Below are 27,292 nucleotides of genomic sequence, written 5' to 3' on the forward strand. Positions count from 1 at the left end.
CTACTTCGTTCACCAGGGAATTTACACCTGTATACCTTTTTTTTATTATTATTATTATTATTATTATTATTTATTATTATTTTTATTTTAAGTATTTCATTATTCGATTATATTAATATAATTCATAATTGAATATTTATATTTTACATCAATTCGATGATTATTATTATTTATAGTAACCCAATCAAAATTTTATCATCATTCATTTGTTTATTTATTTATAGCTGTGGAAGAAAAAAACAGAACTACAACCTCCAGGCCAATCAGAAACGAGAATCCCGAGGTTTGGGGGCGTGTTTTCGGAAATTCGATCGATTACACGTCGTCCTATGAGTAACCTGGTCGCGTGGTTTGTACTACTATTTTAGTGGGATTTCAGAGGGTAAACCGGAAGTGAACCGGGAGGAAGAATCATTTGGCACGGATGGCGTGGGGCGTGTTGGGTTCGTGTTCGGTTCGGCTTTGATCCCAGCGCCTCTCGAGAAGCAGCATCATCGCGGCGCGTGATGGCGGAGTGATGAGATGAGATGTGATGTGATGTGATGTGATGTGATGAGATGAGATGAGAGGTGAGCCCAACCCGAGTTTCTTTAAAAGAGAGAGAAAGAGAAAGAGGAAAGAAAGAAAGGAGAGAAAAAGAAGACGCTGCTCGTGACGCTGAGATTTACCGGAGGGTAGAAAAAGAAAAGGAGGCTGAAAAAAAAACAACGCATTACGTCATCGGTTGAGATTTTTCCAGAAGTGATAAGATCTTCTTCTTCTTCTTTTTGACCAAAAAATGCCTGGTTGATAACGGATTAATAAAAAGAGCGAGTGGGCGGGAGTCTGATTGGCGTCATCCCGCTCGATGATGATGATGATGATGATGTTGTTGTGATCGGGACGTGCGCGAGACGCCGCCGCGATGGCCGAGCACGCGGCTATAGATGCGGACGCCGCGGTGGCAGCGTGCGGCTGCGCGGACCGGTACGAGGAGTACGAGTGCAAGATCTGCTATAACTATTTCGACCTGGACCGGCGCGCGCCCAAAATCCTCGAGTGCCTGCACACGTTCTGCGAGGAGTGCCTGCACGCGCTGCACCTGCGCGAGGAGCGGCCGTGGCGCGTCACGTGCCCCGTGTGCCGCCACCGCACGCCCGTGCCGGACTATCGAATCCGCAACCTGCCCAACAACACCAAGGTCACGGAGGACTTCCCGCTGCGCGTGGACGCCGATACCGACCCGGTGCCGCAGGACGCGCTGCCGCCGCACCCGCCGCCGCTGCACCCGGCGCTCGCGGCCCTGCGGCGCGATGACGCGCCGCCGGGACGCCCCGCGGCCGCGCACGCGACCCCGTCCACCACGGCGTCCACGGCCACCATGACGCTCTCGCAGGACTCGGTGGCGTCGCGCCGCGAGAGTTGCCACGAGGGCTGCTGCCGGCGGCTCGCGCTCACCGCCGGCTGCGCGTGCGTCGCCTTCTCGTTCGTGGCGATGCTCGCGCTGCTGTTCGCCGGACTCGTCTTCGTGCACGGCAACTCCGCGGACCGGCCGCCGTCCCCCGCCGGTCCCGTGTGCCTGTCGGTCGCCAGCGTCCTCGCCATGGTGGCCGTGGTGGTCACGTGGCTCCTCTGCTGGCTCAAATACAGACCGGAGCACGAGGCGACCGGACGCGCCTCGGCCACGAGCAACAGCAGCAGCCGGAGAAACGCCTGAGCTCGCGCTCTGTTTGTGTGTGTGTGTGTGCGTGTGTGCGTGCGTGTGCGCGCGCGCGCGCGTTATTATTATGCTGCCGTATATCATCAATATCATTATTATCATTAATATCATTCATTAGAGCGAAATGACATTTGCTCTCAATCCTTCCTATGCACTTAAACACGACAGACAATCTCTTTACACACACACACACACACACACACACACACACACACACACACACACACACACAAATGAATCAGACAATCAAGTTTGACTGATCAACAATTGATCCAAGTTGTTTATCTGAAATTGCGTGTAATTCTTGAGAAACAATTAAAGGAAAATCTTTTTTTATTATTATTTTTATTTTCAGGGTCTTGGCTCGACCCTAAAATACTAAAAACATTTCTGTGAACATTGCAATCTTTTTAGATGATTCAGATTCAACTGCATCTGATTATTATTATTATTATTTTTACAGGGGTGTGGTCATGTTCAGGAGGTTCTGAAACCTCCTTTCTCGTCCTCTCAGTGCGAATACTTTGTTAATATTTGAAGAGGTGTAGTGATATTTGCAGATCGGAGCCATAGAAACTGTTCTTCTCGATCATTCCATCGAGCATCGGAACCAAAATTGCCGCTCGAAGCATCAACCTGGTTCCTTTAAACCGGTTTTAACGTATAGACATAAAAAGACGTCTTCGCTTGTTACATCATATACAAGAATTAGCTTTATTACTTGTTGCTTATGAAAGGAGGCATCCATTTTTTTTTTGTTTTCCTGTTTTAGCGACATCGTTCGCAATAATGCCGGTTTCGCAGTGACGGATCGGGCCCTGAGCAGGCGGACACTAAGGATGAACGAACGATTGCATTCGCTTTTTTGCTTTCAAGGAAATTCTGTTCCTCTTTTTAATGTAAATCCATGTTCATTCCATCGACGACGATGGTTGTGTGGCCAAAAAAATTTATAGTGCAACTAACAAAAGAAGAAAACACACATTCCACACACACACACACACACACACACACACACACACACACACACACACACACACACACACCAGAGGATTTATAGAATCCATTAAGACAGACATTAAGACTTTACTCCATATTAATGCACCACAAAGGTTTATTAAATAATACACTCTATGTGCACTATGTGTGTGTGTGTTACACACAGGATTGGGCTTTGGGGAACACACTTTCAGTAACTGCCTTCCTTTTAAACCATGTACAGTATGTCTCTCTTTTACTCTCTCTCACACACACACACACACACACACACACACACACACACACACACACACACACACACACACACACACACACACACACACACACACACACCAGTTCCACCCATACCCTGTATATTCTCTGCCTTACTTACTACATGTTCAGTAGAGATTAGACTTAAGTGTGTGTGTGTGTCTGTGTGTGTGTGTGTGTGTGTGTGTGTGTGTGTGTGTGTGTGTGTGTGTGTGTCCTACTCGTGTCTGTATTTACACATCAGAAACGATTTTCTCTGTTTATACGCCTGAACGTTAAGACGATTAAAACACTGACGATACGAACGCCCGCCTTTTTTTTGGGGGGGGGGGGGGGGGGTCTTCTATAAAAGGAAGATGTGTGTAGGGGGGGTGCCAATATTTTGTGCAGAGTTGACAGTACAGTTTGCATGTGTATAGTGGTATAACTTTCACTTTAGATCTTAAAAAAAAAAAAAAAAAAAAAAAAAAAAACAGTAAGTCTGAGCTGTCCACTAGAGGGCGAGCCAAACATCCCATTCCACGTTTAGTCCCCATTTTCTGCTCTAATCACTTTCACTCTTCTGAGATGATGTTCCTCCAGATTTTGTGGAGATTTGTGAGATTTCATTCAGCTACAAGGGTGATAGTAAAGTCAGGTAATGATGTAGGTGAGGTGGGGAGGCCTGAGGTGCAGTCAGCGTTCACATTCATCATGTTCAACAGGATACAGATCTTCCAGTCCAACCCGTGGAAAGCAGATGTTCATGAGCTGGCTGCACCTGGAACAGGTTTGGGGGTCTTGTAGTTCAAGTGAAGGGAAACTCAAAGACGTCCCCACACAATTGTGCGCTAACAGTTTGGGAAAGAAAGTGAACAAAGTAATTTTTTTGCTCCTCTTGTGGACAGCTCAAGTTACTGCATGTTAGATTAGATGAATCGATAGGAAACTAATTCAAGATGGCCGACTATATTTTGCGCAAAATTTACCTGAGGGAAACAAACAAACAAAAAAAACGGGGCAATTTTCTCTCGCTAACTTGCGTGTTATTATATCAATTTATATCTTTTACTCACGTTCAAAGTTTGGGCCAAAAACAACAACAAAAAAAAAAAAGTTTGTTCAGGATGATTGGAGCAAATTTTGTAGGAAAAAAATGGCAACTTGTTTTATTTTAGGGAATTTCAATACGATTCCGAGGACTCGTGTGTGTGTGTGTGTGTGTGTGTGTGTGTGTGTGTGTGTGTGTGTGTGTAAGGCGTTTAGTTGTGGTGGTGTTACTGCACAACGTAATTCATGAATGTAATTAATCAACCAATCAACCGATTCATTATTGTTCAATCAAACAAACCAATCGACCGATTACCAATTCTTTTTAAATTATTAGTTCAATATTTAATCACCCTGGTGGTCTAGTGGTTAAGATGCAGCGCTCATACCGCTGCGACCTGGGTTCGATCCCCGGTCAGGGAACCATCCCCAGCCACTCTCAGTGTCCGGATAAATTGGGGAGGGTTGCGTTAGGAAGGGCATCCAGCGTAAAACGTGCGCCAAATCAAAAAACGTGCGGAGGATCCGCTGTGGCGACCCCTAACGGGAGAAGCCGAAAGAAAGTTTTAGTTCAATATTTAATCAGCATTATTACTACAATTGTACTATGTTGCAGTGTATAAATATTGGCACCTGCATCGTTTCTAGGAGGAAGAAGGAAGACGAGGAATTGAATAGAAAAAAAAATCGTTTATTAAAACAGAGAGCGTCCGAGGCTTTTTACAGTCCGAACTCCAAAATATACAAATCCTCCAAAACTGGAGAACCAGAACCTCGACGTAAACATTTAGAACAAAATATATCCAGTAGCAACAAGGGCATTTTTAGGGGGAGGGGCACTGAGGACAAACATCAGAACAACGGAACAGTCCTGAGCTCAGAACTAAAAGCTCAGGCTACAAGAAATTTGGGGGTTTTAAGAGGTTTGGGGTCAATTTGAAGGAATTTGTAAATTGGATTATGTTTCTGATATAGTTTTAGTTGCAAAGGCTTCACTTCAGTGTTTAAAGAGATTTTAGTAGCATTTTGGATGTGCTCCCTTTTTTTTGGGGGGGGGGGGGGATTGTTGGGAATTTCTTTCTTTCAGGAATTTGTATTAATATAATTTAAGGCCGTAGACAATATATTAAAAATAAAATTCTAGCAATGTTGTAATTTCTAAGTAAATTTTGTAGCTTGTTTTGCTTCATTTTTGTTGGAAATCTCTTTTTAAAATTAAAAAAAATATTTTTTTTGTAAATCATTTGAATACATTTTGAGTTTTATTATTAAATGTTTTTTTTTTTTTTTTGGAGTATCAATTTCTGAACTGTCCCTGACCCCAGTGACCTCCCCTGTTCCACCCGCTTGGCCTGAACATAGGCTCTGGGCCGAAGCGCTCGGGTGGTCCTCTGGGAGGTCCGTTTTCCTGCCGGTCGTTCCTGAAAGGCCTGCCGTTCCAGTGCTCAGCTTCCATCGGGCCCGGGCGTGGAAAATCCTCAGTGGGGACGGGCAACCGGATCCGGTACATAGGAGCTCTGGGTACGTTAGGAAGCAGATTTGGTGGGCGCAGGACGTTGGGAAACAGAAGCAGACACTGATGAAGAGGGGGACGAGTCAGAGGGAACGGTTCCATGTAGCTACGGGGAGCATCGATGGGGTTTTCGGATGGAGGATCCACAGGTTCAACTGTTTAAAAAAAAAAAAGCAGAATGTTTAAAATGTACAAAGTGCAAAACTGCTTCAGCTGTTCATCAAGCTGGGGGGCTTCCATGGCAACCCCCTCATACAATATTTAAACGAGCATTATTATGTATTTTAACATTAGCTACGTCTTTATATTAGAAATGTTTTAAATTATTTATTTATTTAAATATATATATTTAAACATAAATTCCGAAAAAATATATAAATAAATTAAAAATAATGAATTATAAATATAAATATATTTATATTTATAAAATTGTAATATATACTAAAATATTTTTTAAAAAATTTGGTGTTGAACAAATTGAACAAAATTTACAAAGAGAAGTTGGAATGATAAACTCAGTATATTTAGTTTAAAAAATAAAATAAAAATCGATGAAAATGATTAAAATTTGGAAAAAACAATACCACAAATTTCGAGTTTGAAAGAATCAAAATCTTAATATACATTTTCAATTTTAGAGATGATGAAAAAAGAAAAAAAAAATCTATATTTTACATTTTCCTTTCTAGAAATAAATATATTTATAAAATAACTGCAGAAAAACGTCTTGTGGTCGTTCACTCCAAATTACGTTTAAAACACTGGAACGTCTTCGAGAAACAAGCTTCATTTTCAGTAATTGGCAGATGCCCTCATTCAGATTCACCGCTGAGCAGTTGTGCGTTAAAGGCCCTTGCTCAAGGACCCAGCAGTGGACCCTCGGTAGTGCTGGGATTTGAACTCATGACCTTCCGATGGAAATATGAAAAAAATATTATGGAATGTGAAGCTCAGTGATGAAGATCTTTGATGTGATCTGAAGTGTGCAAGTTCAAATCCCAGCACCACTAAGCTGCTACTGCTGGGCTCTTGAGCAAAACCCTCAACTGCTCATCTGTAAAACGAGAAATATAAATTGATCCCTATGTAATTGGCTCTAGACTGCATTCGCCAGCATATCATATGTTTTGTATTATAACGAGCTCAAAAAGCATCACGGGAGACGTAGAACAATTCAAGTTCTTGTACCTGGCAGGATGTTTGGCCGCTGGACGCCGGATTCTGTGCTCACAGCAGGCACCTGAGATGACAAAAAAAAAAGAAGGTTAAGAATTCGCCACGGATGAATTCACGAGCGTCAACATTACAATAACCGACGTCTTTTTCCAACAGGATCCCGGCACAGGAGCTGTACAATTGGCGTCAAAACAATGGTACATGTCAATTCCAAGGACGTTTCGAACTACAGAATAAAGAATGGAAATGCAAAAGGCTCAGAATTCATGGTAAACGTTGGCAAGACTTCGCACTGACTGACTGTTAGAACGTTTGATGAGAATTCGATTTCTTGGGAGGTCTTGGAATGTCCTCGAGTGACCCGGTATCGAGTCCTTAAGTGCAGAGTTTATAGTTACACACTGCAGAAGGCAGAGTCCTGATTAAAAGCTGAAATCTCTCATTGTGGTTTTAAAAATCCATTCGCAAAAAAGATCTATAAGACATGGATCACTTGGTCATTATGGGTTAAGATGTCTAGAGTGCAGGCAGGAAGTGTGTGTGATCTATGGAACTATTCAGGAGAAATTTCTACTTAGTCCAGTGCTGGGGTTTGAATTGGGGGTTTTATGATTTGACTTTTGGTGTCACCCAATTGAGGATGGGTTCCCTTTTTGGGTCTGGTTCCTCTCAGCGTTTATTCCTCATACCATCTAATAGAGTTCTTTCGTGCTACAGTTGCCCAGGCATGTGAATCAGAAATAAATACACACAGTCCAATTAGTTCCATTTTTGTCAATAATTCTTACATTCTACAAAGCTGCTTTGAGACAATGTCCATTGTGAAAAGTGCTATAGAAATAAACTCTGATTGAATTTACCACACAGTTTTAGGCAAACAATAGTATCGGACGTCTTTGGATGTGGTAGCAAGACGTTTTTGGCTTTTCTCCCGCCCTTGTAGCTGAATGAAATCAGAATCAGGTTTATTGGCCAAGTGTGTTGACACACACAAGAAATTTGGTTCCAGCTGTTAGTGACTCACAAAGTACAGACATAAATAACACTATACATTCAGCCTGGACTATACAAGACAAGACAGAGAATATAAGCAGTACAAGTCTTACAAATTTCCACACAATCCGAAATGAACAGCGGCTGAGAATACAAAGCTTTTTATTAGCATTCCACTCTGGGTCTCGGCGCCCCGAACAAAACAGAAACGTTAAACAAAAAGCATGCGTTTAGACAAAACAAGGTCACGGCCTAAAGTGAAAGCTAACCAAAGGAAGCAATGTGCTCGAGGAGTGCTCGCAGAAATCCCCAACACTCTCACAACACAATGTTCCTGATTCAACAGGGAAGGTGATCGACACGGCGCCGTAACTGCGGGGTATTAAACAAAACCGTCATCAAGCATTAGAATCGTTTATTCTTAATTAAAGGATGACCCGAGGACTTATCTGTGGTGGAAACCCGTCCTTCTTTTATCCAGACTCCTTCCGTGAGCACGAACGAAACGTTTTCACGCGGAAATCTCCTTAGTTGAATAATCATAAGGATTCGATGATGTCCCAAGTGGAGTGGTTTAATGGATGCACCTCTGCCCGTATATTACAGTATCAATTCCCCAAAACAAATACATGACTGTGCAACTTGATGGATCGCCGCTTATGACACGACGGAGCAACGTCTGAAACATCTACTCTGCCGTCACAGAAGGGACGTTTCAGTGAACAAGTGATGGTAATGGTTCAAGACTCAACGATACACAGACTTGCAATTGATCACAGTCCAACCATCAAAGTTGCAAAGGCAGCCATCACACCTAGAAGTAGGTATGAAGATCCAAACATTCAGGACGAGCATCTCCACAGAACCTCTCAAGAGTCTCGAGCCTTACCTGGTGCCCACAGCAGGCTCGTCAACAAGAACTAGCATTTTGTTTTCTTTTGATGAATAAAATTGTTTATTACAGATATTTTATTATAGAATTATAAACACAAACCGTGATTGGACAATACAGTGGAACCTCGGGGTTACGAACATCCCAGAATACGTAGAATTCAGAATATGAAATTATTAAAAACTGAAGGGGACGTTGGTTCTTCCATCTCGCAACCCGTGCGCATTTCCGCCTCAGAAAGTTCAGTAAGCGTCTTGAATTAATTGTGATAGCACTTTCATAACGCTGTTCATTATCATGTCTTTGTTCGTTACTGAACAGTATCGTATACACCATTATGTCGTAGCGGAGATTCTCCTTATACAATAATTCTCCTCCTCCATTCATCTCCATCACCCCAGCTTTCGCTCTTCTCAAAAGGTAAAGTACCGAGTTAAGATACCGTTTTCCTCTATTAGACGTTAAGGCACCATTATTAAATACTAAATAATATTAGTTTATATTGGTGATATTTTTATATGAATATTTGGGGTCGTTCGGAATGCATTATCCCATTTCCCATTATTCCTCATGGGGAAGTTCTTATCGGTATACGAATCTTTCAGGGTGCGAATGGTGTTCCGGAACGAATTAAATTCGTAAACCGAGGTACCACTATAGTTTGAAACTGGGAATAAAATGTTTAACTCAAAGTGAGATGTGGTCTTGCAGGATCTCCCAGAATATCCCAGGACCCTCCAGGATCCCTCAACCCTACTGAACCTTTTTAACTCTTTAAACCCACCAAAACCTCCTCTTTCAGATTGTTTTGAAATCAAGATCAAAAAGCGAAGGAAAGGCATAAAATCGTTATAATAAAAAATGATCTGTATCTAAATGTAAATTGACCATGAAACCACCTGTTTTACTCTTAAACCGGTAGAACAACAAAAGTTAAATGACTCATATTCCAACCCTGGGGTTGAGGTAACCAACAGTTCCTGGCATCCATGGATACCAGAAGTCAAATTGTGAATACAATTTTGATTTACACTCCAATGCGCAAACTTGAGAGGATAAAAACTTGCAAATTAGAAATATAATGAAAAAAAATGGCACCAAGAGCAAACAGCAACAGCTTCATTCTTAGTAGAGACACAAATTTTATCTATTTATTACAGCCCATTCAAAGGAACAATCTCCTGCCGTTCTAAGCGTTCTATTGATCCATTTGGTCAGTTTTGAACTTGTCAAAGTGACCATGGTATAAGATGATTCTCCAAGGCCTTACACCATTATAATACTCTCCACTTTACCTGGGGCTGTTGTGTACCTCCACATCCTGTAACACTCACCTACTCCTGGATTATTACCCCTTTTAGATCCTAATGCACAAGTGAACTGATTTCTTTGGCACTTCTTACAAAGTTAGAATCTCACGATGTAGACTTGGATCCCTAATGAATGAACCGGAGTTGAATGTGTTGAGGGGAAAATGTATAAAGATCATTGTGGTGGACAGTGGGGAAGTAAATGTAATTTGTTACTGTACTTAAGTAGCTTTTTCATGTATCTGTATTTACTAAAGTATTTCCATTTGAGGAGACTTTTACTTCATTACATTTCAAACTCAAATATTTGACTTTTTACTCAACTACAGTTTGTGAAATCATGAGGATAAAAACGTTACTGTTTGAACACAGATCAGGGTCGAGCGCGCGCTCCGTTTTAAACTTGTTTTGATTGGCGCTTAAATGGTATCTACTGATCACCAGCACACAGTTCAGCATCGGTTCAACAGCAAGCAGAACATTTAGAGAGGAATGAATGATTAACTAACTCCACTAACTCCAGACTCGAACTCGCCGTAAACCCATGGTGAATCTTTTAGCTGAAAAGAAGGTTTTGGGTTTATGATCATTGGAATCGAAATCAGGTGTTTGAATCATTAATATAATTCTATTAATAAGTCATGTGCTGAGAGTCACATTAGAGTTTTTTTACATAAACATTGATTTGATTTGATTAAGCAAAGAGTCTTTTGACAAAAAATATTAATAGAACCATTATAGCCATAATAAATCATAGTACTTTGGATCTTCTTTCGGCTGCCATTAGGGGTCGCCACAACAGATCGTCCTTCTTCATACCACCATCTTCTACAGCTGCCTCTTTCAAACCAACTACCTGCATGTCTTTCCTCACCACATTCATAAACCTCCTCCTTGGTCTTCCTCTTTTCCTCCTTCCTGGTGGCTCCATCCTCAGCATTCTCCAACTGATATACCCCATGTCCCTCCTCTGCACATGTCCAAACCATCTAAAATCTCACCTCCCTCACCTTGTCTCCAAAACGTCCTACATGCACTGTCCCCTAATAAACTCATTTCTAATCCTGTCCATCATCGCCACTCCCAACGAACATCTCAACATCTTCAGCTCTGCTACCTCCAGCTCCACCTCCTGTCTTTTACTCAATGCCACTGTCTCTAATCCATACAACATCTCAGGTCTCACCACAGTCCTATAAACTTTCCCTTTCACTCTCACAGATACTCTTCTATCACAAATCACTCCTGCTATCACTCTTCTCCACCCACTCCACCCTGCCCTCACTCTTTTCTAGAGTGTGCTCTAACACACTCTCCATCACTTTACACTGTTGACTCCCAGGTACCTGAATTCATCCACCTTCTCCACCTCTTTTCCCTGCAACCGCACCACTCCGCTGCCCTCCCTCTCATTCACACACATGTACTCTGTCTTACTCCTACTGACTTTCATTCCCCTTCTCTCCAGCGTGTATCTCCACCTCTCCAGGCTCTTCTCCACTTGCTCTCCTCTCTCACCACAAATCACAATATCCTCCGCAAACATCATAGTCCACAGAGACTCCTGTCTGACCTCATCAGTCAACCTGTCCATCACCACTGCGAACAGGAAAGGGCACAGAGCCGATCCTTGACGCAGTCCAACCTCCACCTTGAACCTGTCTGTCGTTCCTACTGCACACTTCACTGCTGTCGCACATACTTCTCTCACACACCAGACTTCCTCATTATTAAAGTACAGAAGTCCTAAGATTATATGTTGTTCGATGATGCTGCCTCTAGAACATGCTCTTATACCAAAAATTAAACAATGTTAATTAGAGAAAAAAAAAAATCATGTTAAAAAAATTTAAAATACAAGATAAATGCATGGCCTCTTAGGACTTCCATATTAATAAGCCTGGACACTGGCCTTCAAAGTTTGAGTTTCTGTCAGACAAAAAAAAGAAAATCCTTTTTGTGTTGTCAATTTCTCTCGCTTTCTTTTTTCTGGTTCGTATAATAGTTCAAATTGCTAAATTTGCATAAACTGCACAGTTGCTCACACATTTTCCCCTAAACACAGGACGGAGACTAATTAATCGGGACAATGCGTATAAGACTAATGTCTAAACTGACTTTCCATCCTTCCTCCAGTCAGTGCCTGTAATATTATGATGTTTATTCGTTCGGTTCGAAAGAATTTTTCGAACACACAAATTCGCACACATATGTACATATCGGGGACCGAGACGAGCCCAGAGCATGGGCAGGCTTATGGGGACCTCATATGAACCCTATCATTTATACCTTAGATAAAGGATAAAAGGTTGTTCAAATTAAATATGTATACCTTACAGGTAATGAAGGGGGCGGGAAAAAAAAAAAAAGAGGTATCACTGGCTTACCATCTCTCTAGTTCCTTCAAGTAGCAGGTGAGGAGGATCCAGAGTGTTAAACATCCCAGCTCTTTGATGGAAATCTGCTTCTTGTCCCAGATGTTTCAGCACTCGTACTTTTTTCGTGTATCCCTACCCACACACCCAACCTTCAGCTCCAGCTTGGACATGTAATACACGGGTCTATTTCCACTTTGCTAATCAAGCGATGCAGCTGCACGATAGTCTTTTGTTGCTCTGCTCAAACGCCCAGCTCCCGAAGCTTCGACTTTTGTTACGCTGGTCAGTAATCGCTTACGGCTAACTAGCCAAACAGAACCGGACTTTGGCAAAGATCTGGGTTACGATGTTAGCATGGCAGCGAAAAGGAACTCCAGCTCGGTTTAATTTCGGTGTAAAGTGCCCTCCCAACAACATTGATAACCAACAGATGACCAAGGAAGTACATTTTTATTTATTTTTTACAAACACACCCACATTTCGTGGACTAATACAAGCCCTGAACATAGCCAGGCTTTCGGGGACCTCATTTGAACCCTATCATTAATGAATTATTTATAGTTGCAAAAACCCCCCCGAAAGATTTTCAGACTTACACTGAATGTGATTGTAAATCTTGAAATGAACTTCTCCTGCCTTAGTGATTAAAAAGTCATTGAGCAAAAGTCAAAACAATTGCAGGATTCCGTCTCCGTTCCAAAGACGGCGAACTTACCTGCCAACGGTATATCGGACATTTCTTTATTTCTGGGGAAGTTCTCTCCTTGGAGTTGAATTTAGAAAACTTTCAAGTGACAAATGCAGAAACCCCCACACATTACAGAAATGAAATCAACGCGCAACCTTCAGGGTCACTGGTGGAGACAGGAGACTGATTCCTCCTCCTATATACGGCAAAACCCCTCGAACAGAAATCGAATGGAAAAAGAGAACGCGATAGAAACTGATGGGTCAGTTTAAATTAAAACAGTATCTTAGCACTTGGGATACAAATGGCAGACGTTTCTATAGTGACATCACTGGTAAGTAACCACAGAGGAAGCATTTGTTCAAGATAATGAGGCGTCCTTGATGGACACATACATAATGTACTCTTATATGGACAAAAGGTACTTTGGAGACCCGACCATAAAATTGGTATATGCTGAACATCCCTTACCACAGCCCATCCTGCTATTAGAACCTTCCCTCTTCTGGGAAAATGTTGCACTGGATTTTGTGGAGACTTGCGACACAAGTGTGTTAGTGAAGTCAGATACTGATGTAGGTGAGATCATTAGGCCTGGGGTGCAGTCAGCGTTCAAATTCATCCCAAAAGAGTTCTATGGCAGGAAGATCTTCCACTCCCAGTCTTCAAATCATCATCATGGAGCTTGTTTTGGCTACAGGGGCACGCTGGAACAGGTACGGGTCTTTTAGTTTCCTCCATCTAAACGACTCGTATACAATTGTGTGCCTCCACCTTTCTGGGGTTGAACGACGTACGGGTGGAAAAGTCACGTGTCCCAATACTTTTGCAATCTAGTGTGCATTGGAGTTCGAAGTAAGAAATTCTGGGGCATTGAAATGATGCAAGGGCATGTGGTCAGTGTAGATAAAAAGAAAGAAAGAAAGAAAAATAGACTGATGCACTGAACTAGGGCACTTTTTTTGAACCACGGCCTGGTTAGCTACGTACCTTTGTTTATATATTTATATAAATTACACGTTTCGGACCGTTTCCCTCAGTTGTTTCTGTAAAAACAAAACCCACCTGCTTGAAAGTTCCTGTGATTCCCTCTGTAAAAGTTCCCGTAGTCCCCGTTTCTCTTCTGCGCCGTGCCGGGATGAGAAATAAAAATTCTAAACGGGAAATTCATTCCCAATCTTTAGCTCGGAGCTGTAAATTGGGGTAACGCCAGGACACGGCAAAATAGAAAACTAACCAAAGTCCGGGCTGCGTATGGACCTTAAACGTCGAGACATATGAATTTGCAGATTTGCACTGTTTTAGCATCTTGAGAACTCAATCCTGGGAAGAGTGAAGCATGGTGGTGGTTGCTTGTCTTATGAACTCATTACATGGTCAAGGACTTTCATTGGACGGCCTCCTCTAGTCTCCTACCCTACATTTGACTTTTTTGTTTGTATCTTGATTGATGCTTTCTGCATGTTCGTGAATGTGCTCAGACTTACAGGAACGAGTGTAGATCGAGATCATGTGACATGCAATTCGTAAAAACAAGCCAGAGTTTAAATTTCATTTCAGCATCAGAAACCAGTCCCTAAAAGTTTATCCCTAATGAGCGAGTCCGCTGTGACACTCCATGAGAGGCAATGAGGAAGAAACCTTGAGAGGAACCCATCCTCGTCTGGGTGACACCAAACGTCAATTGGCATTATTGGAAATTGATGGGACATGCAAGTGAAACGTTTGATTGGAACAGTTTTGTCATCTGATCTACATCGGTTTTAGCTCGGACTTTTACCACTGCAAGACTAGATCGGGGGTCCCCAAGGAATTTAAATGTAAAGATGTTTCTACTCATATCTGTATCCTGATAGTTAAGGTCTGCGTTCATAATTCCGGTTTTCTGGCTTCCGGGCCAGATGTCGCTACGAAAGTGGCCTCTAGAGGCGAATCGCACGTGACTGCGTGCTGCACGGAGAGAGTCATATTTATTCATTACAGAATATACTCACATTTTATTCATTTAGCACATTTTCATGATTCAGTACTGCTTGACTGTTACATCAAGTGTTTATTTTGGTTTTTTAAACCAGTATCCATTTGAAAAACTACTGATTCATCGGTTATCGGCAAATACGATCCAACCTAGCTATCGGTCGACCTCTAATTAATAACGTAGCCTAATTTTTATATTCACCAGTCAAATAATATGCATATGCATAAGTATGTAAATATTTTGAATTAAATAGCAATCAATAATACTATCATAATGATTTAGATTTTTTTCCTATAATGCTATAAAATAAATACGTTTAAAATCGGCACAATGATACTGGTGGTCACTCTGGTCCGTGTCATTGTCTGTTACAGAGCCCCTGTTAAAGAAAAGAAAGGCAGTCTGTGCTCAAACCCCGGCAGCCGAAGTTCAAAGATTTCTTTATTCCCACAAGTGTGTAACGTTTTACCCGTGGCGAAAAGAATCAACCGGAATGAAAGCACTGCGGGGAAAGAAACACTCGTGATGCTAACCTTTTGTTTTTATTCAGTTCCATTACTGACATTAGACTTGGTGACCGTTGCCATGCACTGTACAAGAAGCATTAATAATAATAATAATAATAATAATAAATAATCACACTGATATTAAACCGGTTAGCTTTTAACGAACGTGCGACACTTAGACAAACAAACACACAAAAAAAAAACTGGAAAAGTGTTCAGATACTCCATTAAAACCTTTTACCTGGGACGCGACTGAAGCTCCGCCCTCGTGCTCCTTTTCGGGTCCCTCTGCCGCGGGTTTCGCGAACTCGCCGAGCATCGAGGCCCACTCTAGGGTTAGATCAACAACTCCAATAAATACAATGCCGTCAAAACGTAATCGAATAAACCCTAATAAAACGGATTGTGTGCGCAGGTGGCGAAACCCCAAACGGCTCAGACTTTGAAGTGGACCATCTATTCAGGGTTTCTACATGTTTTTCATTTCACTTTTTCAGACTCAAATCTGTTTCGCTGAAGGTTTTTAGGACCATATTTAACATCTGAAATCATGATTTTTAATTCCGGTTCTAACGTGTTACGCTGCGATCTTAGATGCATGTCGAAGTCAGAATGACATGGTAGGGGGCGCTCTACTGAGTGACTGAATTTCTAATTCTGAATAGACTATATCATTATCCAACATCCATATCTAGTGCATCTAGTATTCACGGGGTAGGTGTTTTGACCCGTGTGTGTGTTTGTGAGGACTCTACCTGGCTTCAGTGTTTCCTGGTCGAGCACTGCACCCTCCCGCAAAGCTGATATCTCCGTGTCCTTCAGCTTCTCCCAGGGGACGTAGGTGACGCCCAGCTCCATGTTCCAGTACTTCTTGAAGCGTCCTGTGACACCTTTGTTCATCGCCCATGCGATCTGATACCACACACACACACACACTTTCTACATGTCAAACAAGCCTGAAACTGATCATCATGCAACGAAAAAAAAAAATAATAAATAAAAAATGAGCTCAAGCTGCTTCAATTCATTGTGCCACAAAATTGTTTAACTGGATCCCAGAAACAGCGAAGGAACTGGAAGGATTGGAATTTCACATTCAAAGGCTGTAGCTCTCGGAAAAATTTAAATACGGTGGAAAAACCCGACGAGGTTTTTAATTGACACAACCCTGTGAACCTGTGAAGCATGGTGGCGGCGGCATCACGTCAGAAACTCAGAAGACTGGAGCACTTATCATGAAGAGAATCTGCCCCGGACCTAAACTACACCAAAACCAGCTCCCATTCCAGCACAAGCTTCGTGTGCTCAGTTCCACTATCTCTGTTCATATTAAACGCGATCATGAGGAAATTACTAGAAAGGATCATTTAGAGAGAAAAAAAAGCAAAGCAAGCTGCTGTACCTTGAAGGATTTGTGGTTAATCTTCACGTTTCCTCGGCTGAGTTTACTCAGGGCCGTGTAGGCGTCCTGTCTGTGGACCATGATGATGTAGGCACAGCCTCGGGGACGGATCATCTAAAGTGTACAAGAATAATCATTAGAGCAAATGCATAGAAATGATACGCTTAAATACACGTGTTATATGGACAAAAGTTTGTAGACAGATTGGAATCCGAATCTCTGCGTCCACGTTTGCTCCACTCTTCTGGGAAGATGTTCCACCAGTTTCTGTGGGATTTCGCTCGGCCACAAGGGTATTAGTACAGTCAGGTAATGATGTAGGTGCAGATCTTCCACATCTTCCAACCCACAGAACGCATATCTTCATGAAGCTGGCTTTGTGCACTATTTAGTTTGGAGAAGAATGAGGCTGGAAAAATGGCCAAATACATTTGTTCATACGTTTTTTTAGTGATCACATCAAAGTGAAAGACTTTTTTTTTTTTCATGTGTACTCGTACGAGAGCGTTTCCTCTTCTTGTAATCAATGGAAAGCAAATTCTCCAAAGTCTCCCTTTTTTTTTCCTGATCCAAAAAGGGAAATGTTCCGATCCGATCCTTTGTGATCCGTTGCACCACTAATATAAAGTATATAAACATTTAAAAACCAAAAAAGAAAAATACTCTACACTTCACACTGTGGAACAAAATCATGTGGCATAAAAACAATCTAAAAAATAAATAAATAAATATATATATATTAGTCGAAATGCTTAAATTTCAACTGCTGTTTTCTCACATTGATCGACTCGATCTGGCCGAACTCCTCCATCAGACTGCTGACGTCCTGCTGCTGCGTCTTCTTATCCAGCTGACCGAGCCACAGTGTCGTACTGCACACTGCACACACACACACACACACACGCATGAACACTATACTATCCGGACTCGACTGAACACACAGTTTTAATGAAATGCGCGTGCTGCACTGACCACTGAGGGTCTCTCTCCTTATAGGTGGGAGTCCTTTATTCCTTCGCTCCAGCTCCCTTCTGTCCTCCGAGCCCAACCTCGGGGGGGTCCGCCGGCGCTCGCGAGAGTGGGAGCGGTGATGCCGCGAATGTCGCGTCTGAGAGCGGGTGCGAGACGATGAACGCCTTCTGGGAGACCTGCATGGGTCAAAAGGTCAGGAGGAGGCCATGGAGTGCAGTGCGACAGTGAACTGTTTTTCGTATTATTACACACACACACACACACACACACACACACACACACACACACACGTAAAAATATAAATAAAAAACACACACCTTGACCTCGACCTCATGCTGTGTCTCCTCTCTCGCTCATCTCTCCTGACTTGATCCGATTCAACCTTAGGAATAAACAAACAAACAAACTCATTGGGTACATAAAATCTCCAAGAAAAAAAAATCCATGTTTAACACAAACATGACTGTGTGCAGCTTTAAAAGAGACTACAGGTGAGGAAACGCACTTTGTAGTCAAAAGTATTGGGACGCCCGACGTTCCCGCCCAAAACGAATTTCATTTTTAAACTGTTACCCCGAAAATGGAGGCACAGGATTGTATGTGGTGTCTTTGGATGCACTGGTTTCGAAAATTTCTCTTGAACCAGGAGACCCGCACACATGACGATGTCCCTTGTGCACAAAGCCAGCTCCAAAACAAATATACTTTCTATTGGAAGATCTCCTGCTATTTAGCTCTGACCTCAACCCTAGAAGAGTGGAGCCCACTATAGGAGGAAGCTGAGACTACATGTGGAAGGTGATGCTCGGAAAAAAAAGCACGAACCAATCGGCACACGGTCGGGCGTCTGAATACTTTTGACTGTGTAGTGTATGTAAAGGCACGTACCGTTTGGGATTCTAGAATAAGCCGAGAGATGGTATGATCAGGTGTGGTCACAGTGTGTTCACTCTGAGTGTTGGGAAACGCCTGTGTTAACACACACACACACACACACACACACACACACGTGTGAATCAGAGCAGGTTAGTCGGGATTTGTCAAATTTTTTTTTTATTCACAATCAGCTGACGTTTGAAGGCAGTCTGAAGATCCTGAATTGCAAGAAAAGAAAAAGGTGAAAAGCCTTTTTCTTAAATACTACCAAAAACGTGTTACCTGGTTGGAAAACTGGCTGAGGAAGCGGCCTTGGTGAGTTCGCTGCGAATGTGGAACGTTCCTGCAGAAGAGAACCCAATACTTTTGTCCATTTTATGTAGTGAAGTTCATCACTTTTTGTTTCTTCTATTGACTTGAATACGGGTAGAAAAAAGAAAAAGAAAAAAAAGAGCAGACCAGAGTACACAAGTAAAACTTACATGGAGGATGCAGGAGACATTCCCACCATCTGTGGGTCTGCAATGCCTGGTTCCTCGTTGTAGTCGAATCGGTCCTGTGGTGCACACACACACACACACACACACACACACACACACACACACACACACACACACACACACACACGTTTAACAGAAAACTACTACAGTCACAAAAACGTAGTCTAATTTTTTCTAGTTATTTATTATATTAGATTATATTTTATTAGATTCATTATAACCTGCATGGACGTCACCTTGGAGATCAAATTGTTCTGTTGAGCAGAAGTGGCGTTAGCCAAGTTCCCCATGCTAGCGGTGTTCGGCGTGCCGGCTTGTGTAGCGCCTCCCTGCTGGAGAGTCCTCAGAATCTGCTGGAGCTAAAAAAGAAAACCACAAAGCCAAGCATGTATGATCTTCCAGAACACACACACACACACACACACACACACACACACACACACACACACACACACCTCATCCTATAAATTACTAAATATATATATATAAATTTATATTAGTAATATATGTGTTGACACGAAGGAAGTGAGATGAGAAACAAATGAGAAATAAAGCCGTAACCCTGCCGTAAATGAGTGCTAATGGATTCCGTATTCTATTTGTTCTAAATTCTTTAAGTCTCTTCACGTTCTGTAAGGCTGCTTTGAGACAGTGTGCATTGTAAAAAAAAAAAAAAAAAAAAGCGCTATAGAATTAAACTTAGATTGAATGAATAATAATAAAAAACGTCTCTCGTGTTCGCTTCACTCACGTCAAGGCCCTGAGTGGACTGCAGGAACTGAGTCACGGCAGCATACGTCACGTCGTTCTGCTGATCTGCTGGGTTCTGAGGTACGGGAGTTGTGGGGGGTTCTGGTGTGGGCTGAACACACTCGGCTCCGGCTGGAGAACCTGAGGAGACGCGAGGACATTCGAAAAGTGAGCGATGTTTCTCAGGAAGGACTCGGAAAAGACGCGATTTTTCAGTCAAGTCGAAATTTTATTATGAGAATCCGAATTGTAGCTGAATCGTTTGTACCTCGCAGCATGCCACCGTTCTCCAGAACAGGAGCCGCAGGGGACGAGGACATGTCCGCCAGTGGCTGGATGACGTCCATACCGAACACGGAGTTCTTCTGCCACAGACTCAGCACACGCAGGATCTTGTCCTTTATTTAGACACCATCATCATCATCAATACATGTTTAAAATCCCATGTTGCAACATAAAAAAATAGCTGTGTGGCAAAAATAAAAATAAAATTGATATACACTTGAGCACCTTATCATCAGGAGGACACTCGTAGAGACTCTGAAAGGTGGCGTTGATGTTCTTCAGGAACCTCGGCCCAAACACATCTTTGTCTTCTCCGAACTGATGACGGGACTGACGGATGATCGAATCCACCACGTACAGACCGGGAACCTTGAGCTCAGGATTACACTAAACACACACACACAATGTATGGTCAAAAGGGCTCTACAGCAGGAGATCTTCGATTCCATCCCTCATGAAGTGGATTTTCATAGAGCTGGCTTGTAAAGGCATTACCATGCTCAAACAGGTTGAGGGTCTCCTGGTTCAATTTAAGGAGATATTTCATGATACCACTAGGGATGTGCGATATTGACAAAAAATTCTAATAAAATAACGATATTTTTAGGGGATTTTACCATTAGCGGAAATTAGACGACATTTTGCTGAGCATGCTATTGTGCTGGTAGATTAGGGACCATGGACAGCAGACACTTAAAATATTTGATATTCTTCATATTCTGTGTAGTGGTCAGTTCACAGCAGGGACATTTTTTGCCTTAATAATTCACTTTAAATCAGTGAATTAGAATTTAGACTTTTACTAAGCGAAAGAGATCAGTATCGACACAATTCATCTTTGCGATGTGTAGAAAAGACGCTTCAAATATGTAAATCCACCAGTAAGTCGGTGTTAATACACCCGTTTGAATGATTCGGTTCAATCGCAACGACTCGATGAGACGTGGAAACGGCTTTTCCTGTTTATTGAACTGTTCATTATTGAATTGCCGTTAAAATAACAAGTGCGATATACGGCGTGCGACCCGAGCTAACGCGTTCCAAAGACGTCTGGACGTTCGGCTGGGGTGAAAATAAATTAGTAAAAAAAAAAATATTGTAAACAAATTAATCAAAATCGCGTGTCCCAAATGTGAATAGATAATGTGGAAAGTCACAAACCTTCTTGATGAACTTCTCAATGATTTGTACGACGTGTTTATACAGCTGATAAAAGAACAAAACAAAAACAACAGCAGATCAGAATCGATTCACATAAACGGGACACGTGGAAAACGATGGGGTGTTAAATATTTCTAATTATTATTCGCTTTTCCTGAAATATTAAACTGGTTTGAGGTAGAAAGTGTACTTTTATCGCTTTCATCCCGGCTTTGGTAACGGACAACATCTTCGCTCGGGAGATGGGCGGCTTCATGTCCAGCATGGACGCCATCTGGGGGACACACAGAGAAGCACAGAGAAGCATTTTACACTTTACATCATGAAGAACATCCGCAATGATCTGTGAGAGAAAGAGGTGCGAGCTGGAACACTGGAGACGCATGTGGCAGATCAGGGGGGTTGGAAGTAGACTAGTCTTGAGCTGCTACTTCCAGGATCCTACCGATTAGTCCGCTAATTAATCCAGTAATTGGATAAGAAGCACTTTTTCTTTTGGTAAAGAGCAACACTAAATACACGAGAGATAACAAGACTCTTATAATCGACGCTTTTCCTTTTCGGGAAAGTTTTAATTGCCGGATTTGCTGTGAAAATCCATTTGGTGCATTTAATTGCCAGACTAAATGCAAATAAAAATAAAACCCTGTGTGTTTTACTTTTGAAATGATCCCAAGCTTTGGTCACGTTGTCGTTTTCTCCTTGTTCGGTCCTAAATCTGGCGTACACGCGACATACAAATGAGCTTTGGGTCTCTATCGGTGAATAAATCCAGCCCGGTACACTGGATTACAAACAAGAAAATAAAAATAAAAATCAGCCTACAACTCTGTTTACAGGAGGATTTTCCGTCACATAATCTAGAATCAACTTTAGTTAAACAGAAATACAGAAGTCAGAATCCTACCTGACCAGAGGAGAACAGATTCGAGGTACAGCTAAAGCACATGCTCCTTTAAGTCTCGAATTTGAACCTAGAGTCTCTGACAAACCCCTATAACCCCATAACCGTCAATCCTAAATAAACAAACAATCATCTTATTCACATTACTAAAACCATGTAACTCACACACAAGTACAGGTTTGCTTTTTTTTTTTGTTATGAATTAATGGTGTATAAATGATTTATATACATATCCAGACTGGTTATTTTACTGAATATAGTATAATATATGAACTCGGATTCTGGCTTGGATGGATGGATGGTCCATTAGTGAAAATGTTACAACTGCATAGACCTTTAAAAAGTTTAAAAAGAATTCATGTCTAAATAGCGAATTTTTTTTTTTTTTAAGTGACCATTTTTATTTTATTCTTTTTTTTTTTTAAGATAATTTCTGTAAAGAATCTCAATTTCTTTTGTACAAAACCAGTCAAGACTGATTTGTTTTTTTGTTTTGTTTTTTTAAGTCTAGACTACAGTGGGGTTTTTTTGGGAGCTGTTGCAACAGGCTGCCACTCGGGCGGCGCCAGACTACATTTGGACATTCTTTTCTTTTTCTTTAAAAACAAAAACATACGATGACTTGAAGCTCTTTTAAAAAAACACCCAACAGCCTCCAACCATAACTCCGACTGCAGTCATAACCATCTAGAGCCAAAAGTGTATACGATTTAAAAATGAATAAAATAATCGAGGGCTGAAACGATTCGTCAAGAAACTCGATTACAAAATCGTTTGGTCCATTTATCTACCGCGTTTCCACACAGACCATTATTACTGACGCACCGCCTGCTAAACTGTACAGTGTTTTCTTTGTGTTTTAGTTTAAAATGATTTAGAAACGTTTCTAAATCATTTCAATTTAAAACACAAAGAAAACACTGTACAGGGCGTTTCTCTTTTTGACAGTAATTTTACATAGATTTTTAATTTATAATTTTTATATACGTATATATTCGTATTTGCATTTAGACTTGATATGCCAATTAAATGCCTAAGGATTTAGTTTTCACAGACTTTCGTACTTATCCGATTACTTGATAGCTGCAGCCCTGATTCAATATAAAATATACAAATGTGTTGTGGTAAAACAGCAATAAAACAAAAAAAAGAACAAAACAAAAACAACGATGCTATTATACTGTTATCACGAAGCCCCGCCCTCCACAGTAAGACTAATGGGTATACTAAAAATGATTGACATGAGACTCAGCCAATCACAAGCAAACATTCCGGAGGACTCAGGATTAATATGATTTAAAACATTTTTGCTATCGCATGACTCCCGTAATCATGTGAGGATATCTTCTAAATTATTTCTACAGAATTAGAAGAGAAAATGTGATTTTAAAAACGACAAACATCAGAAAATGTGAGGGTCAAGGGCTCGTTGCTGGATGGAGCCGCCATGTTGGTTCATGAGGAGTGCGCAGGAGGCCTTCAAAACAGTCAGAGTATTTTCCTTAATCAAAATAAAACCTAAAAACCGCATTTATAATGTTTCCAAATGACATTTTTACTGTGGGTGTGTTTTTAAAACAAGCATTAACTGGAAATAAAGCGTCGCCTAAACAACCCGAAATTTAGCGACTTCGTGCACGGTAGCTAGCATAGCTTCTCCGATACTGGATCAGACTAGCAATGTATATAATGTAATAAGAAATGGTGTTACCTCAGTGTTGAAAGCCTTCACCGCGTCCATGTTGCTATCCTTCGCAACATAAAGCGTTTCAAGATTAAACTACGTGCATTCAGCGGCAACAGTCGCGGAAGTTCGCTCAACCTCTAAGAAACGACGCGCGCACACGGATTAAAGTCCAAATAACAACAAGGCCACTATATAGGAAGCCAATGTAGGGCGTATGTTTCCGCTTCCTAACCTCTTACCTAGTGCACTAGAAAGACATTTAACAACACACTTATAGCAACGCCCTCCTGACAGAAACCCGGAAAAAGAGGGGGGGAGGCACTACCTTAGCTCTCACTTTTTGGTTGCTCTGGTTTCCATAGTAACGACGTCCCACAGACGTCGTGTCCATGGAAACCAGAGCAACCAGGAAGTGGGCGCTAAGGTAAGCAGCGCCATTGCAGCAGCATCAAACATAAACACGTATAAGGTTAATTTAAGCTTTAATAATATTTATATATCTTTTCCTGTTATATGTTTTATTTCAAACCAGAATAAAAAAATCTATATTAAAGCAATGATGAATTCAGTTTATAAGATATGGATCACACATACGAACAGGGGGCTGGGATTCATTTTTTTATACTTTTTTTTTTTACATAATTTCATTGTCAATTTCATTCATCAATTTTTTACACAAATTCATAATTTGGATTGAAATCAGTAAATTATATAATAATATTATTAAAAGATCATAGCATTTTTTTTTTTACAATAATAATAATAATTATTATTATTAAAAACAGATGGATTTTTAATCAAGGTTGGTATTTACTATTTATCTATAATTACTATTTTAATATCTCTTATTTATTCCTTTTTATATTTGGGTTTTTATTAAACACATACTTTGGAGAAAATCAGCAAATGATATAATAATAATAATAATAATAATAATAATAATAATAATAATAATAATAAATAATTAATAACAATAATAATAATAATACAAAATAATAATATGAAGAAAGATAATAAAATCAAGAAAGCAATAATATAAATATGTATATAAAATTAGTTGAAAAAATGGTTCATTTGAAGAAAATGAATTAATTTTGAACAATATTTATACAAATAAAACCATAAATAATAATAATAATAATAATAATAATAATAATAATAATAATAATAATAATAATAATAAAATGACTTATTTTAAGCAGATTCATCAGTTATAAAAACCTAATATTTTCCACCTTGTATATGTATTTTGCTCAATAAAAAATGTCTCAGTAAACAATCAGGATCAAGTCCAAACGTTCCTTCAGTCATGTCCAGGTCCGTGATGACTTTGAGACTTGGAGCATCTCTCCCAGAGTCTCTCTCGTTGCTGCACCGACGCCTCCTGGTGGCCGAGCGTCAGGGGGTGGATCTAGCGACGAAGCTGGGTGTCTCAGGAGGTGAGCTAGACACAGAGTTGATGGACAGCTCGAAGCCCGAAGCTTTGGAGACGAGGGTGTGTCGGCTCGAGAGTCTCTTACACACGCTGAGGCTGAGCGTTTTCCGCGTCGAGACGGAAAGAGATCTCAACTCCTCACACACAGGTAGAAAAAAACAACAGGTGTACGGATTAATCATCATCATCATCATATCATCAACAGTGATTATGACCAGAGGATAAGTGTATGTTCTCAGGTTTGACCAAAAACCCTTAGAAAAGTCATAAAACAGTAGCAGCACCTGTGATGTCATTTAAACCGGTAATTGAGCTCCAAAGTCGGCTAAACCGACAGACCGCTAGAATAGCAAACATTGAAAATAAATATATAAAATTCCAGATACTGGAAATATTCTACATTCAAACAGGGGTCTTCAATGTTTTTCAGGTGGGGGCCCCCTTAGGCAAAGACATGGGACCCCCTGATTCAAAATGTGTCAATCATAACCAATGATAATAATAGAAACCAATCATATCACACTATAATACACGCATCATCAGCTGTATATTTTCCGTGAACTTTCACATTTACATACATTTAAACGCTTCAGCTTTAATTCAAACAGAACTTCAATGCATTCGATTATTTTTTTCAATGAAATATTTAATCTTTGATGTTTTGATCCTTGGTTATTTTTTTGAAATTCATTATCAATTCATTATTGATATAAATAAAAAAAACTCATGTTAACGAATATTTCTTGGTTTCGTTCGTTCCAGAACGTCTCCAGGAGCAGCTCGCGGCTCTCCAGGAGCAGTGTGAGGAAGAGCAGCGCTGCTCGCGGAGGGCGGTGATGCGTCTGAGGGATCAGCTGCAGCAGGAACGAGAGGAGGCCCAGAGGGAGGCGTACACACTGCGGGAACAGCTGCACGTCTCACGCTCGTCTCGAGTACTCAGATCTGGCGTGCTTATGGAATTAGCACTATGTATTTCGGGTCGCAAAGGGGTGGGAAATTTCCGGAAACTTTCCCCGGGAACGACTTTCGAAAAATTGTGTGAATGATCCCACGGGTGTTGTTTTGAGTCCGAGTTTCTCCCATCATTTCTTCCTGAACTGTATGTTGGTGATCAGTAGATACATCAAGCGTCGATCAAAACAAGTTCAAGTCCACATCCATAAACCTCCTCCTTGGTCTTCCTCTTTTCCTCCTTCCTGGTGGCTCCATCCTCACCATTCTCCTACCAATAAACTCCCCATGTCCCTCCTCTGCACATGTCCAAACCATCTCAGCCGTAAAAACTCCAAAACGTCCTACATGCGCTGTCCCTCTAATAAACTCATTTCTAATTCTGTCCATCGTCATCACTCGAGATGAACATCTCAACATCTTCAGCTCTGCTACCTCCAGCTCCACCTCCTGTCTTTTACTCAATGCCCCTAAAACATTTCAAATCCTACAGTTCTAATTCATAATAACGTGTCCAAACATTTGACATATATTCCTTTTAATTCCCATAAATTCCCGTTGATTCCCATATTGTCCAGTTAGTTCCCATGGAAAGTTTCCACTCTTGAAAATTCTTGAAATTTTTCAACCCCATATGTAATACATCTAAAGTACAAGTTGGGTGTCCAAATACTTTTGGCAACAGCGTCTATACTGTAGACTGAGTTTCTGTAGATTGTGTTTTAACTCAAATCGTTTTTTCCCCCGATCCAGACGGACGTCTTTGCCGCGGCAGACGAGCTGAAGAAGATCAAAGTTCAGCTAAACCGAAAACTCCATCAGGTCAGAGATCGTAACCAGGGATACCAGGTGCAGGATGTAGGAGTCGCAATTCTGACCTTCTCAAACTTTTTCACCTAGTTAAAGGAGGAGGCGGCGCGGGAGACGGCAGCCCGTCTGGAGGCCGAGCGATCCCA

General features: G+C 41.2%; 3 protein-coding genes across 11 annotated transcripts in view; 2 read left to right on the plus strand and 1 right to left on the minus strand.

The window, feature by feature from the left end:
* Positions 1–92: 92 nt before the first annotated feature.
* Positions 93–3,932, plus strand: rnf228 (ring finger protein 228). Of its 2 annotated transcripts, none has more exons than XM_083549093.1 (2): positions 93–539; positions 570–3,932. In XM_083549093.1, exon 2 carries the CDS (start codon positions 905–907, stop codon positions 1,694–1,696), a length of 792 nt encoding a protein of 263 aa, XP_083405219.1. In that variant the 5' UTR covers positions 93–539; positions 570–904; the 3' UTR covers positions 1,697–3,932. The 2 variants fall into 2 exon arrangements, with proteins under 2 accessions (XP_083405219.1, XP_083405218.1); XM_083549092.1 differs by having other exon boundaries at positions 93–534.
* Positions 3,933–5,047: 1,115 nt separating this feature from the next.
* Positions 5,048–24,250, minus strand: scaf4b (SR-related CTD-associated factor 4b). 5 transcript variants are annotated; one of them, XM_083549076.1, is made up of 18 exons: positions 23,975–24,234; positions 21,550–21,633; positions 21,360–21,404; positions 20,424–20,585; positions 20,182–20,311; positions 19,915–20,054; positions 19,400–19,522; positions 19,146–19,219; positions 18,946–19,006; positions 18,676–18,756; positions 18,105–18,169; positions 17,788–17,963; positions 17,594–17,694; positions 16,816–16,929; positions 16,169–16,325; positions 15,655–15,743; positions 6,681–6,732; positions 5,048–5,647 (listed from the first exon to the last, which is right to left on the minus strand). In XM_083549076.1, the coding sequence occupies exons 1-18, from the start codon at positions 24,002–24,004 to the stop codon at positions 5,277–5,279; spliced, it is 2,055 nt and encodes a 684-aa protein (XP_083405202.1). In that variant the 5' UTR covers positions 24,005–24,234; the 3' UTR covers positions 5,048–5,276. The 5 variants fall into 5 exon arrangements, 2 of the variants coding, with proteins under 2 accessions (XP_083405202.1, XP_083405201.1); XM_083549075.1 differs by having other exon boundaries at positions 19,385–19,522; positions 23,975–24,168; XR_014534762.1 differs by lacking the exons at positions 5,048–5,647; positions 6,681–6,732 and adding an exon at positions 14,982–15,198 and having other exon boundaries at positions 15,280–15,743; positions 23,975–24,250.
* A 96-nt stretch (positions 24,251–24,346) lies between these two features.
* The window catches only part of ccdc150 (coiled-coil domain containing 150), a 9,247-nt gene continuing 6,301 nt past the window's right edge, over positions 24,347–27,292 (plus strand). For 2 of the 4 annotated variants that reach the window (XM_083549081.1, XM_083549080.1), the window contains exons 1-4: positions 25,149–25,533; positions 26,148–26,317; positions 27,090–27,158; positions 27,237–27,292. The exon at positions 27,237–27,292 is cut by the window's right edge and continues 61 nt beyond it. In XM_083549081.1, coding sequence (XP_083405207.1) covers positions 25,260–25,533; positions 26,148–26,317; positions 27,090–27,158; positions 27,237–27,292 — 569 coding nt within the window. In that variant the 5' untranslated portion in view covers positions 25,149–25,259. Of the gene's footprint in view, positions 24,375–25,148; positions 25,534–26,147; positions 26,318–27,089; positions 27,159–27,236 lie in introns of those variants that run through there. The other 2 variants (XM_083549079.1, XM_083549082.1) reach the window with 2 other exon arrangements.

The sequence above is a fragment of the Silurus aristotelis genome (genome assembly GCF_946808225.1).
Source record: "Silurus aristotelis genome assembly, chromosome: 8".
Taxonomy (NCBI): Eukaryota; Metazoa; Chordata; class Actinopteri; order Siluriformes; family Siluridae; genus Silurus; species Silurus aristotelis.

Coding starts and splice junctions, on each gene's coding strand:
- rnf228 (XM_083549093.1), top strand. CDS start 905: ATGGCCGAGCACGCGGCTATAGATGCGGACGCCGCGGTGGCAGCGTGC.
- scaf4b (XM_083549075.1), bottom strand. CDS start 24,004: ATGGACGCGGTGAAGGCTTTCAACACTGAG. Junction 19,220..19,384: donor CCAAGGTGACGTCCATGCAG/GTTATAATGAAT, acceptor TGTGCACCACAG/GACCGATTCGACTACAACGA. Junction 15,744..16,168: donor CCAGGAAACACTGAAGCCAG/GTAGAGTCCTCA, acceptor ATCTAACCCTAG/AGTGGGCCTCGATGCTCGGC.